Source organism: Mustela nigripes, chromosome 3 (assembly GCF_022355385.1).
Source record: "Mustela nigripes isolate SB6536 chromosome 3, MUSNIG.SB6536, whole genome shotgun sequence".
NCBI lineage: Eukaryota > Metazoa > Chordata > Mammalia > Carnivora > Mustelidae > Mustela > Mustela nigripes.
The window spans coordinates 134,011,330-134,026,914 of record NC_081559.1 but is presented as its reverse complement, the minus strand read 5'-3'; the positions used below and the strand labels follow the sequence as shown (position 1 = coordinate 134,026,914).

At 34.8% G+C, this 15,585-nt stretch overlaps 1 protein-coding gene across 1 annotated transcript in view; it reads right to left on the bottom strand.

Moving 5' to 3' along the window:
* Positions 1-780: 780 nt before the first annotated feature.
* Positions 781-15,585, bottom strand: part of C3H8orf34 (chromosome 3 C8orf34 homolog) — a 144,831-nt gene continuing 130,026 nt past the window's right edge. Inside the window, 2 exon segments of the mRNA XM_059392871.1 lie at positions 781-1,370; positions 9,472-9,644. Of these exon segments, the coding sequence (XP_059248854.1) occupies positions 1,187-1,370; positions 9,472-9,644 (357 nt within the window). The 3' untranslated portion in view covers positions 781-1,186.

Sequence of the window (15,585 nt, the reverse complement as noted above, 5' to 3'; positions counted from 1 at the left end):
GCTCAGTGCTTAGCACATGGTAAGTGCTTGGTAAACACTGTCTGAGTTGAAGCTGAATGAGGATACCACAACATCAGGCACATCTCCCACATCAATAATTTGGAGGTGGGGAGATGAGATTCATTTAAAAAAAACAACAACAACAACAAAAAAAACACCCAGACTTCGTTGTTCTTTAAAAAAAAAAAAAAAAAAAAAAAAAAAAAACCAGTATTAAAACATCAGGAAACATCAGTGACCTTGCCATCACTGAGTAAATAACATCTTTGTAGGTCTATGCAAGGAGACCTATACCATTTTTTATCATGATAACATTTTACTTCCATAAACACTTATAACCCAGGAAGCTGGTTTAGGAAAAAAAAGTTTAAATGTCTATATATTTCTGGGACTCCTTATTCTATGTTAAACTTATTTGCAGCTCTCAAATGATTACATTATTTATTTTCTGGGACTCCTATTCTATGTTAAACTTACTTGCAGCTTTCATATGATTACATTACTTATACCCTTTAGTACATGATTAAAAAGTATTTAGAAATTGTTTTAGTGACTTAGAATAAGGGAAAGTTCAATTTTAAAAAAAGTACTACCCAAAGATTTATGGTTAAATAAAAACACACATTTACTTTACTTAAGATATAAAGGGTTCCCTACATATACAACAGGTTTTTCATGAAAGTAACAAGCTTATGAAAACCCTGAAATCTTGCAAACTCTCCTCTAACTTATGGAAGACATAAAACACTAATTTACTAACTGCCATCTAAATTTTACTGTATTTTTCTAAAACATCCTTGAAACAATAGGGGAACATCTTGGGGTGAGGGCTGAAATACGTATTTTGGATGTATTTTATAGAAAAAAGATGTGATCAAGGCAACCATAATCAGAGAATAAAGCAGACAGACTTGAATTTTTATCACAATTGCACATGGAATAAAGGTTGAGTAAGGAGTCAGAAGGTAAAGTGCTGCATATACAAAGCACAAAATACAGTCTAATAAATACTTCACATGCTTAGGTGATTTCAAGTTAGTTCTTACATGCAACTTTGTGAAAGGCTAATGTATAGAGTATATGTTAAATGATTTCTTTCCCCTAAGACAAAACTATTCAAAAACTTTAAAATCTCTTAATCACTACACATTTTTACAATGCCAGAGAAGAAGAAAAAGAGAAATTATTAATTTTTAAAATTACCCAGCAATTCCATTGCATCATCTTCATTATCAATATCTTCTTCTGTTACAGATGGGGTAGGGCTGTGGAGAGACTCAAAAGAATCTTGAGAGAGCATTGCTGCCAGGAGTTTCTTATGTTGCTGTTGCTGCTGTTTTAATCCTTTAGTCTTGGGCTCCACCTTTAAGCTGAAGAAATATTTAAATGTTAGTTTTCAATGATGAAAACTCTATTAATTAGCTCTGATAAATGAAATAATCTAAAACCAAATTTTCATTTGATTAATTTCACTATGTGAAATTATAGTCATATTAGCAATATCTTCCCTAAGGATAAGGGAAATACAGACGGTCTTCCTAGACATCCTTTGGTACCTCATTGACCATCTCACAAGTAAGTATAGGTAAGAAATATGGCAAACTGAAACTCTGCCCCACTTAAGGGAGGAGGTGCTACTCAGCTCCTACCAATTGTCACCAAGTCATAATGAGAGCCCACTGTTAAAGAATTTTTCTGATATTTTTTAAAGAGGAGGCAGAAAATCCAGATTTTTATATGAAATTCCTTGACTTACAAACAAATGTAATGGGATAGCTATTTTAACATACTATGACAAGATTATTTTTTTAAAAGTTTATTTATTTGAGAGACAGAGAGAGAGAACACCAGCAGCATGGAGGGGCAGAGGAAGAAGGAGAAGCAGACTTCCTGCTTAGCAGGGAGCCAAATGTTGGGGTTTATCCTGGGACACCAAGATCATGACTTGAGTCAAAGGTAGACACTTAACCAACTGAGCCACCCAGGCACCACAGACAAGATTATTTTAAATGACAATTTTAATTTCTTTTTTTTTTTTTTAAGATTTATTTATTTGTTTGAGAGAGAGAGCACGAGTAGGGGGAGAGGCAGAGAGAGAATCCTCAAGCACATTCCCCGCTGAGCACGGAGCATGACTCGGGGCTCCGTCCAGAAGATCATGACCTGAGCTGAAATCAAGAGCCTGCCATTTAACAACTGAGCCACCCACACAACAAAAAATTTTAATTTCTATGATTAAAGTAAATTTCCTCATTGTCCTATCATGCTGCCTAGATCTTGGGGTAGGATGAGGTAAAAGAAAGGATGGATACAGAACTGGCAATTAAATGTTTCTCAGGTTCTTCTAGTCTAGAGAGTCTGTAAATTTGGAAGAGTTTCTTGGTGATAAAGCTGGGATCCTTTGGGTAAATGTTGCCTTTCATGGTTCCCTCTCCTCCAAATTCTCAAGACAGTGTCAGACCGGACAACTTACAAGTACAAACAGCAAACACATAGAGTTTCAAAAACTGTCCCTAAGTTCTTCTCTTCTCTGTAATTCAATTTCTTTTCCTGTTATTGTCCAAAGAAAGGAAATGCCAAATGTCACCCCATAAAATAAAAAACACATGATATGTAGAGGAAGTCTTCCCCAAGCAGGATGGAAAGATAACACTTTCTAAAGGTAAAGAACCAAAAGGCAAATAGGTTAAATGCATTGTCCCCACTGCCTCCAGGCCAAAATGCTGAGGAAGCTTGACAAAAAACAAAAATAAAGAACCAACCAGATAAATTTCAGGGCACAGATCAGAACATTTCAAGCTGTCTTAATAGAAGTACCAGGTTCAGCACTGTCAAAGTAGGGAATGGAAAGAGCAAAATGACATTGCATGTCACCAGTGAGCAAAGATCAATCAGCCCCACCTCCCTGTTCACCTCCAAATTAGGGTGAATATGTTAGAGAAGGTCAGGGGAAATAGGGATGGAGAAAAAGCTTTTATTTTTCCACACTAATGCTGGTTAATATAGAAGAAATGACAGATTCAGAAAACCACCATTTTGTAACCACCAACATAGTTTAACTCTTCAGGCTAGAATCACCAATTGATACTAACGTTCGTTGTTGAAAGATTGTTGGGGGAAGTTGACTGTCAAAATCTCAAGGTGTTTTCAACAGTTCACTAATGTTTTTAATTGATTTTTTTTTTGGCTTTGAAATAATTACAGATTTACATGTAGTTCTAAGAAATGATAAAGAGAGATCCTATATACTCTTTCTTTACACTGTTTCCATCAATAACATTATCTTATAAAACTAGAGTACAATATTATAACCAGGATCCTGACAATGATATGATTTTCCGATCTCATTCAGATTTCCCATTTTAACTGTACTCATTTGTATGTGTATGCCTGTGTGTATTTAGTTCTAGATAACTTTAGTACTTGTGTAGGTTTGTGTATCATATACCGACCATCAGAATCAAGATACAGACCATTTCAAACACCACAAGACTCTTTTCTAACCACTCCTGCTTTCCTCCATATTCCTTCTTCCTTGTCTGTAATCCTTGGAAACCACTAGTCCGTTCTCCATTCTTTTAATTTTATCATTTCAAGAATAATATAGGAGCACCTTGGTAACTCAGTCATTAAGTGTATGCCTTGGGCTCAGGTCATGATCCCAGGGTCATGGGATTGAGCCCCACATCACGCTCCCTGCTCAGTGGGAAGCCTGACTCCCTCTCCCACTGCCTCTGCTTATGTTCCCTCTCTTTCTGTGCCCTCTCTTTCTTGGTGGTCATGAATTCACAATGATACCAGTCAGTGTAGCCAAGTGTTCTCCACTGGAAGAAGTGCATGCCAGTTCAGCCACAGAACAGACAAAGAGTTAGATTTAAATAAGGTAGTTTTACCACACAAGGAAAACAAAGGACAAAAGAGGTAAGGGAACCAGGATATATTCAATAAGTAGATCAAAATAATGAATCAAAAATAAAAACTACTCCCCTTCCAATTTCCCTCAACTCCCTTCTCCTGAGGGAAATTGGAAGGAGAGGTGAACCATGAAAGACTATGGACTCTGAAAAAGAACCTGAGGGTTTTGAAGGGGAGCGGGGTCAGAGGTTGAGGGAACCAGGTGGTGGGTAGTAGGGAGGGCACAGATTGCATGGAGCACTGGGAGGGGTGCAAAAACAATGAATACTGTTACGCTGAAAAGAAATGAAAAATTTAAAAAGAAAAAATAAATTAAAAAAAGAACAAACTATCTGTGACAGCAAATAAATAAATAAATAAAAATAAAAACTATATGAGTGGCAAGAAAAACTCAGTAGAACCAGTATATTTGGGTCCTAGTTAAAGCTGGGTACCAGAGGGAATGAACTAGAAAGACAGAAGGTGTACTCAAAAAGTGAAATACATAGAAACTGACACTAGAGTTTGCAGTTAATAATAATGAGTCTTAGATATAACAGAGGGAATAGGTGAAGCAGGGTGGAATTCAAGATCAGTAGTGAAGAGTAGGCAAAGGAAGAAGACGCTAGGTGGGGAGGAATCATTAATATTGTTATTAACTTCATCAAGATAGGAAGGGTGCAGGGGAAAGTGACAGTTGAGCCAGATGCTTGTATATTTAGGACAAAGGGAATGACCTGGGAACTGACAAATTATTGCTACAAGAAGTGGTGGAAGACTTTCATGGATAAAACATGAAATTCACGATAAGATACTTTATTAGGGAGAAAGGAGACAGCAAGGTCTACAAGCAAGGATGACACCTTCCTCTATTCCAACTCCATTACCTATAGATTGTAGAAGTGAAAACACAACATTAGAGAGAAAATAGCACCCTGCCTCAGGGAAGCAAGACTTTTACTGCAGACGAGTGGTGAGTGGGATGGGGAGAGGTTAGGTGCCTTATGAGAAAGAAGAGCAATTAATACTTCAACGTAGTAATTATACAATCTAGGACGTCATTTTACTTTGGTTCAAAAAGATAAATTCTAAACCAGATCAGATGGAAAAGGATGCTTTAATGTGGCCACTCCTCTCCCTCAGCTTATCTCTCCAGGTAGCACCTTCCTCCCCCTCCTGATGGCATACATCCTGACCACTGCTTCTCTCCTTTGGACCCCACTCTTCCCTGGATATCTGGCCCTGCTGTATTCTTGTTTCTGAATATAGGTTGGTAAGTATTAGTTTTATCTGATCCCAGGTGCATTTTTTGGTGGAAAACTGAATTTCTTCTCTCTTAATCCTTCTCCTACGCTTGTTTAGTTCACCACTGCAGCCTAGCAGGTAGAATCTGTGCCCTTCCTCTCGACTCTACTTGGAAATTAAAGGACTCTCCTTGCAATAAGGCCCAGGTTGTTGAAGGGAGGTTATAAAGAGTTTCTTTGAATCTAGGATGTTCTTTTTCATATTGGTCTCACCCAGTATCTAGCACAAATTCACTTTTTCTTTCTGAACTCCATTTTTTAAACACACTAAATAAAGTAAGAATTAATTTAAGAATATGTATATGAGTCTTACTTGACAGATATGAAAATTGAGAGAAAATATATTGGTAGTGAAAAAGAAAAAAGGGAAACTATGTAGATTGGAATACTGATGATAAGGAAGAAATGGTATATTATAGATGCATAACTCCTATTCAAAAGCCAACAATGAGCATGATAATTTCATAAAGCTTGCAGTAAGTATTTTCCTGAATCTCATTAAAATACATGGTTTGGTCATGAAGATAGTGGTAGGCCATGAGTCCTAGACAGTAAGTTCAAAATGTTGCTGGTCTCATAAGAAACCACCTATGAGTCTGTAAGTCCATAGGTAATTAGCAATATTTTCATAAAATAACTTGAATTAGGATATGTATCTCCTAAAGAAATAAATGAATAAATGAGAAAGAACAAATTTTGAACATATCAAAATGATCTCATCAACCTTCTGAAATAAATGCATGATTTAGTTACATACTTTTTTGGCTCTAAAAAAGACATGTGTAGTCATAAGGTACATTCTTTGCATGTTTTAGATATTTTTAAGGCCTCTTTTTTTTATTCCTTTGACAGATTAATTTTTGATTAATCAATATTCTCTCTCCTTAAAATTTACAAGTTAGAATATCCCTAAAATAGCTTAATTCAGTCTCTGAAATGTATTACATATTTTATATCATGTCCACAATAGCCAAAATCTGACAATATTAAGGTTGTTTGTGGACTTCTTACGTAAAATAGTGCCCCTTATTAATTTTCTTCCTTTTTATTCTGGTTTATTTTCCATCTTGCCACTAATCACTACTTGAATTTATGGTATATGTTTGCATATTTACTTGTTTATTATTTGTCTCTTCCTGCCAATTGAGGAAGCTCTAAAAAAAGGGGAACATTTCTAGGCTCTGTTAACAGATACATGAGAAGCAATTAGGAGCTTTAATAAAAAGAAACACTGCTTAGTGGAAAGTGAATTTAGCTTTTATTTTAATATTTAATACATATTTCTAAATTATAAGATTTTCTATTCATTTTATGGCATATTTACCATCTAATAACAATGCTCACTGAACAAATAAAGCCAATTTACCAGATCTATAATATTTATTGATATTATTCTTGCTTTAATAAAGTAGTTAAGCTCAGAGGAGCTTCATTAGGCTTTCAAGGCTTGATAAGCCTATTTACAAACTCACATTAGAATTTAGCTAGTAATTTTAGGAAATCCATTACCCAGCTTTGGAAACTTTAATTAAGATGGCTTAAAATAGAAAAATATGGCTTCAAACAGAATTATATAGATCTATTACACTCATTTTTAATTTACATTTACATTATCAATGTATGATTATTTTTAATATCTCTAAATGTGCAATAAACACATAGATTTCCCATTCCCATTAAATGGCTAGATAAGCCATTGCAATTCATGCCAATTGGTATTATTAAAAAGCCTTCAATCATTCCCCAATGTATTCACCTTTTTCTTTTATAAATCCCCATTCTTTTTCTTGCTTAGATCCTTTAATTTTACTTAATAGAACCTTATGGAAAATCTAAGAAGAATGTGTTGGGAAAATGCCCATGTGCACAGAACCTTGTCCACATAAGTTAATTTCAAGAGATCCACAGACCTCTTGGGTCCATCCAGAGACTACAGAGTGGTCAAGGACCCCATGTCAGTCACTCTTCTCATATCCTATTAGTTTCTCCATATTGCTCTCATAACCACTTTCTTTTTAACTAGCACTTAACCCTTCAGGTGACAGCTTTGTGTTCTAAAGTTGCTGACCTTCTTTATACAATGTTCCATATGCAGGACCTAAGGAGAAAAGTTGGCTCTGTACTAAAGATGGAGTGTTGTTAATAACAGCCATTCAAATGAGACTCGAGCATTTAACAACATTGTGATAGGAAAGGGCAAAAAGTTAGGATAGACTATAAACAACCCTTCTTATAAATAAGCTTTATTTAGCAGATGTCTACTCACAGCCTTCTATGTGCCTCCTTCACTCATATAACAGATGTCTGTTGGTAATGACAATGTTCCAGGCCCAGTAGGGGAGAGAAAAATGGAAGAAGTCACCTTGAAAATTAATTCTCCTTCTGAAGCCTGGAATACCACTTAGCCTGTTAATGTTTAAGATTGCTATACTACAAGTTCATTACTATTTAAAGGCAAAAGCTAATGCTCGAGTTATAACGTCTAAAGTCATTAAAGAATTTCTCCCAATCCATTTTTATTCATCCAAATCAAATCTATTGCTATGTGAGTTCCTGATATAAATTCAGAATCCTGTTTGGTATTAGAAGATGAGAGAGATACAGTTTCTAACCCATAGTTTATTGCTATTCTTTAAACTAAGTTCAAGTATGCACGCATTCTTTCTGTTTTGATGGGGCATCGGGGTGGGATTTCATCTGTCTTCATTTCATAGAGAATACCTCAATTCATCATTTAAAGATAGAGAACAGTAACATTAAGAAAAAAATTTCATAACAAATACTTGAGAGAGATCTTCATAGGTTGAGTTTTCTGGGAAAGGGATTTGACTTACACTGAAGGAAATATTCCCCTTTATTGGGTATTCAGGAGGGAATCAGAGATCACTGAAGCCAGGAAGAAAATAGAAGCACTAACATTTGCAATAAATAGCTCCGATTATTATTATGACTAAATGAAAGCAAAATGAAAGTTGACATTTATCTACTTTACATTAAAGATCTGGCAATGACTTAAGATAAAGGTCTAGTGGGTTTCATAAGTCTGGTATTAAAAATAAAATTACCCTCATTGACAGGTGAAATTGATCTGGCATTTCACAAAAGAAGGTAAATGGATTTTTTAAAATGGTTTTCTTCTCCTTACACAGGACACTTCAACTATTTAAATAATTTAAAAGTTATTTCTCAATGGAAATAGAATCAATTTTCTATATGCCTGAAGCACATTAATGAGTATTCTGAATTTCCTTCCTTCTAGCCAAGTGATAAGTCAAAGTAAAAAGAAAAAAACCCTGAAAGCTATTACATTGTAGAAAATACAATTTTCTCCTTGAGAAAGAATAGTTACTGGTTGCTGCTAAATTTAATGTAGGAAATACAAAGTTACTCTGGCTATGCTATGCATAGGAAAAACTTTTCTGTGGTGGTCAGCTAATAGCACCCAACGAAAGTTGTGGTGCTCTCACATTCAATTCACGAGCATTTAAATCTATTTTCTCAGGCTTGTGTAAGCCATGCTTCCATATGCTTTTTTACTCCAACTTCTTGTGGAAGTTTTCATTTTGGGATTTTACTTACTGCAATTGGTATTACAAAACAAGAAAAAGGTTGTACTGAATATACTTTTTTCTAATAAATATGATCTGGACATTTCAAATATGCTTCACTTCTATCAACATCTCCTACCACTTCTTTGAGCATCATAAGACTGAGTAAGTGAAATATGGGCTTTCAAATTCACAAATCACAATTAAATATAGAATATGAAAAGAATAATGTTCAATCATAGTTACCAACTCTAAATGTAAACGGTTCTAAACCAAGGTTTTCTCTCATATTCTCCATTAATTCTGCTTCATTTGGTCTATAATACATTTAATAGTTTTCTTCTTGTTGATCAGCTGCATCTCTCTGGTAAATGAGAAGCCCTTCATCTCCAATTCTTACTAGTCAGCCACTCCCTGCCCAGCATTATAGTGGGTCTTGAATGACAGCCTATGTCTTTGAAATTATTTCTCTATTTGGTTTTAGTAGCAAAGAGATGGTGATTTTCTTAGATAAAAAGAAGAAATTAAGACCAAAATCCAAAAGCAAATCTGCAAAATTTTAATTTTAAAACAGAGAAATTAATTTCCAACTTATGTGGAACCCAACATAATTTCCTATATAAAATTGTTAAGTTATTTCATCAAAATCACATCCTTGGATTTATTTCCCCATTCGCTTTTAACAACCAACAATACTCAGAATCTAAGAAGGCATTTCATCTCACCTTCCTGCGGGGCTAGAGCTATTATCTTCATTTTCCCATTGTTCATTTTTACTTCTTGGAACTGGGGGCTGGAGCATTTCAGCAGCCAGTGGGTCAGCATCATTCTCTTCTCGACCAATCCATTCTCCAATCACACGGGGTCTCAGAAGAGAAGAATTAAATGCCACTGTTTCCTAAGAAGGAGAAAAGAATGTACTTGACTCAGATGACTTATACTTATTAATGGGACAACAGGGCAATTATTTTGTCCAGAGTTTTGACTGCCTCTGCAAATCAAAATTTTCCTTTTTTTCTTTCTGAATTGACTCAAAATGTGAGGTCTCTCCATTTCTGTTAGGTGACTTACTCTATGTAATTTGTGCTGACTCCTGAAGGTCACTGTGACAAAGGATCCAGGAGTGAAATCTTAGATTTGGATTTGGAAGGCTGAGTGTGTATTCTCAGGAAGGAGGAGCTGAGACTAGCATTTGTGACAGAAGGAAAAGTGTGTGGTAAGGCTCTAACACTGAAAGAGCTCAGAGTTGCTGGGAAATGGTAAATAGTTTCTTAGGAGGAAACTGGTGTGAGGTCAGAGAAAAAAGTCAAGAAACGATGGTGGAAGGATGCTCGATTGCCTCTGATTGTGGAGCAGTCTGAACCTGTAGGGATCCAGTAGAGATTGGAAGTAGGGCAGTATCAATGACAGGCATGGTGTGCTAATTCAAAAAATGTTAAAGTGACCTCTTTTCATAGATTTTCATATGATGTGGGTCTTAAAATGATACTTAAACTACTTAAATCATTTAATAATTTGAAAGTTACTAGAATACTGAATTGTGTAATTGCTAGAGATATCTCAGTAAGTGGGAAAAAAGGTTAAAAGCAATGTTTACTCTATGATCTTAGTTTTGTTTTAAAAATTCATAGGGGAGGTGGCTGGGTGGCTCAGTGGGTTAGAGCCTCTGCCTTCGGCTCAGGTCATGATCCCAGGGTCCTGGAATCAAGCCCCACCTCAGGCTCTCTGCTCAGCGGGGAACCTTCTTCCCCTCCCCTCCTCTCTTTCTGCCTGCCTCTCTGCCTACTTGTGATCTCTCTCAAATAAATAAATAAAATATTTTTTAATTAAAAAAATAAAAATTCATATGGGTGTATATCAATATTTTGTGCTGGTGTCAGCCTCTCAATAACCAATGTTGTGGTTCTCATGATTGCAAGATGCCCTTCAGCAATAGCCATCAGGAGACTTTGGAAAATTAAAAGTTTATTGTTTAGGGGCACCAGAGTGGCTCAGTTCGTTAAGCAACTGCGTTGGGCTCAGGTCATGATCCCAGAGTCCTGGGATCGAGTCCTGCATTGGGCTCCCAGCTCCACAGGGAGTCTGTTTCTCCCTCTGATTTTCTCCACTCTCATGCTCTCTATCACTCTCTCTCTCTCAAATAAATAAATAAAATCCTCTAAAAAAAAGTTTATTGTTTATAAGACCTGTAAAGTATACAGCACACCTGGGGGTCACACAGTGAAATCATAGGTAGAGAGTGAAAGAGAGAGCACTAGCAATCACAATGCTGGGGTTCTGCTTTTATTGGAGTTGAGGGTGGAAGCCTAGGGTTTAGTGGACTCACTCTTTAAAATTTTAAAAATAAATCAATTTTAAAAATGGTCAGTTTAAAAAATAAGATTGGGAATTAAAAGCTTGGGGAGAGAAAAAAACAAGTGGCCCAAATCGTCAGTAATTGAAATCAAACAAGATCTCTAAAACAAAAAAGCTTCAGCCAGGGGAGGTGGCTGGGACCTTTATCTAGTTTACTGTGGCTAACAGTATGTTTATTGGAAATAGCCATCTTTGAAGTAGACACTTTGACAATCAAGGCTTAAGTGGGGCACTTGGATTACAAAAAGGAAAAAGAAAAACCAATTGTTAGAGTTTAACTACAGTCCACCATTCATACAGTAATTTCTCATTTATTAATTTTCTCATATTTATTAAGACCCACTGTGTGGCAGATACTGCTTTATTTTTGGGAAAAACAACAGTAAAACCATAATTTGGTAGTTTTATCTGAACAGAGACTACAGGTAGTTTTAGTTTCTTCTTTTTGTGTTTCTATGTCTCTGTAAACTTATGATAAGTATATACTTGTCTTATAATAAGAAAAAATGCATTTTAAAAATAACCTGATGTGAGAAACATAGGCTTGACTTAAATTATGCTTCCTTATAGTTTTTAGTATTACGAGAGTTCTGAGTAATTTCTTAAAAATTCAGACCTGGTCTTCTGAGTCTTTACAATTCTCCAAAATGTTATATAAATACAACACAATGCATATATGGCATAACAGTAAGTACAATATAATATTGATTAGTTTACAAATATAATACCAAAGGCAACATGTGAAATATGATTAGGATATATTTGATGAATTTATCCAAGTGATAACAAGGGACAGAAAATAGTTGGATATCTTAATACTGACTTCCTAGCCCACATGAAAATGTACCAGATACATTTTGGTAATCAGTGCTTGTATAGCAGCAAATAATCTGAATTCTTTCTGTATTTATGTCCCCATAGTCAGGAAATCAAAGCACTATAATGATTTTCTGCTGTGAAATCATGCAATCAAATTATTGTCTTGAAATTACTAGAAAGACACATTCACCTATCACAATTTAATATCATTTGAAGTATAACAATTAAAATTAACAGCAATAGTGTTAGATTTTAAACCTGTATTTGTTTTTAAAAGCAAACTGAAATAAAGGCATGTTTTCAAATTAAAAAAAATTATAAACATATTTATAGCCTCAGGATTAATTTTGGCCTGCATCTGAAGTGTTACTTATTTTGTGAATTTCACTTTCTCCAAATGTAAAACAGTGATGATGGGAATTATAAACCTACTGTATCAAATGAGTTCATAGGCAGCACAGTTAAACCACAGAATTCTGTACATTTGCTAGATACAATTATTTAAGGATGTGGACTATATCAAAGCCACTTCTACAAGTGTGATATATCTGGGGGGAAAATGGTAAACAGAAGTGCAAGAATGGGCAAACCATAAGTGACTCTTAATCTCACAAAACAAACTGAGGGTTGCTGGGGAGAGGGGGGTTGGGAGAAGGGGGGATGGGGTTATGGACATTGGGGAGGGTATGTGCTTTGGTGAGTGCTGTGAAGTGTGTAAACCTGGCAATTCTCAGACCTGTATCCCTGGGGATAAATATATATGTTTATAAAAAATAAAAATTAAAAAACTATTTTATTAAAGTATTAGAATTAACAGTTGACAAATTCAAGCATTTAAATAATGGAAATACAAAGGAAAATCTTATTTGTAAATGTCAATTTAAAGATAAATATGTTATCTATTTTATACTTTCACATAGATATATAATAAAATGTTAAAATATAAATAAATTACATACTTGTGTGTTAAAAAAAAATAAACCTTTCTCAAAAAAAAAAAAAGAAGTGCAAGTTGGGTAAAAATAAATCCTTGGTTGTCGATATGGGCAAAGTAACAGAACAGAGACTTGATGGGACAAATTTTCAACCTCTGAAGTTTTATTTTATAGACATTTTATAGAATATTTTAAATATTTAAATATTTTTAAATATTTAAATATTGAAAATATTTTAAATATTTTATAGAATATTTTAAAAGTTGGATTATTAGTTCAATTTATTAATCTCAGTTATGTAAAAAAGCAGAATTTGGCTTGGAGATTTGTCCTATTATAGACTCAACAGATAAGAATGAGGACAAAGAGACTGACCACTGTAACAACAGGAAGGAGCGGGTATGGACACTGTAAATGAAAAACGTGAAATAGAATTTAGAGTTGAGTATGATCAAAAGTCGAGAGCTGAAGAGAATCAGAAATAACTCCCTTGTTGTTTACTGGGAAATTAAATAAAATGATAGATGCCACTGCTGTTGGAAAGTGGAGCACGGAGAGGATAAATCGTTTGATATGCAGCCTGCTTAACACTAGCTGGCAGCAGAAATTTCAGTGAGAAATAGCTGATGAACAAAATAATACCAAGAGCTGCAAACAGGGTTAAAGGAGTTAGGAAATGAGTATTTTACAGGTCAAAAAACGGGACCCTACTTTTTCTATTTTTCAGAATGATTAAAGCTATTTATGCCTTTTTGAAAATGTTATAGCTATAGAAATTACTGAATATAATTTAATTACTTGAAATAGATTAAAATAGCAAATATTTCCTTGGATATATTGCTTATATTTGATTAAGCCAAGTAAACATAAATTTTTATGAAAGGATTTCAATGAAGAAAGCAGTTCTTAACACTATATACAATGCATCACAAATGTCAGTACATAGTAAAAGAAATTTTAAAATGCCCATCAAAAGCAAGGAAAATATTTCTTGAAAATATTCTAAGTACATGGTAAACAAATAATTTAAAGTGTCAATGCTAAACATGTAAATCCTAATTTTTTTAAAAAAAATATAAACACATATTCCTTTGCCCTCTTAAGACTAGAGTCTCTAGAGGTTGAGATTCTTAAGCAAATATGCTTACATTTAATAAGAATAGCATTTCTGCTCAAAAATTCAACCAAAGATCCCAGATTAGCTTAGTATTTTTGATCAGCAGAATGCTATCCTATTAAAAGCAGTTACAGTAAACAGGCCTACTCTCTCCAAGCAGCCTGCTCCTACTCTCCTACTGGCTAATTCACAGTGAATTCAACTGCTCTGACCACCTTATCACATTTGATTATATTCTGCCTTTTTTTTTTTAAACTCCACTATAAGTAACATACAGTGTTATATTAGTTCCAGGTGTATAATATAGTGATTCAACAATTCTACATATTACTCAGTGCTTATCATAAGTACACTTTAACCCCCTTCAACTATTTTGCCCATCCCTCCCACTCCTCTGGTGGCCACCAATTTGTTTTCTATATTTAAGTCTATTTTTTTCTTTATTTGGTTTGTTTCTTAAATTCTACATGAGTGAGAACAAATGGTACTTGTCTTTCTCTGACTGACTTATTTCACTTGGCATCATATCCCCTAGATCCACCCATGTTTTTGCAAATGGCAAGATTTTGTTATTTTTTATGCCTAGTATTACATCGCATATATGTATATATATACTATATCTTATCTATCCATTCCTCTATTGATGGACCCTTGCATTGCTTTCATATTTTTGCTATTATAAATAATGTTACAGTAAACATAGGGATGCATATATCTTTTCAAATTAGTGTTTTCATATTCTTTGGATAAGCACCCAGTAGTGGAATTACTAGGTCATATGGTAATTCTATTTTGAATCTTTTGAAGAACCTTCATACTGTTATCCACAGTGGTGGTACCAGTTTGCATTCTCACCAACAGTACACGAGTGTTCCTTTTTTTCCACATCTGCACCTCTTGTTGTCTCTTGCATTTTTAATTTCAGCCATTCAGACAGGCATGAAGTGATATCATTGTGGTTTTCACTTACATTTCCTTGATGATGAGTGATGTTGAGCAATTTTTCATGTTTATTTTGGCCATATGATGTCGTCTTCTTCTTATTTTTTTTTTAAGATTTTATTTATTTAAGAGAGAGACAGTGAGAGAGAGCATGAGAGAGACAGTGAGAGAGAGCATGAGAGGGGAGAAGGTCAGAGGGAGAAACAGACTCCCTGTGGAGCTGGGCGCCCAATGAAGGACTGATCCTGGGACTCTGGAATCATGACCTGAGCTGAAGGCAGTTGCCTAACCAACTGAGCCACCCAGGCGCCCATGATCTGAGTTGTTTTTAAAGAAATGTTTGCTCCCATCTTTGGCTCATTTTTAACTGGATTATCTGTTTTTTTTGGTGTTGGGTTGCATAAGTATTTATATATTTTAGATACTAATCCCTCACCCAATTACATCATTTACAAATATCTTCCATTCAGTAGGCTCTCTTCTAGTTTTGATGACTGTTTCTTTGCATGCAGAAGCTTTTTTATTTTGATGTAGTCAGGTAGTTTATTTTTGCTTTTGTTTCCCTTTCCTCAGGAGACATATCTAGAAAAATGTTCCTACAGACAATGTCAGAGACATTACCGCCTATGCTGTGTTCTAAGATTTCTGTGATTTCAGGTCTCACTTTTAGG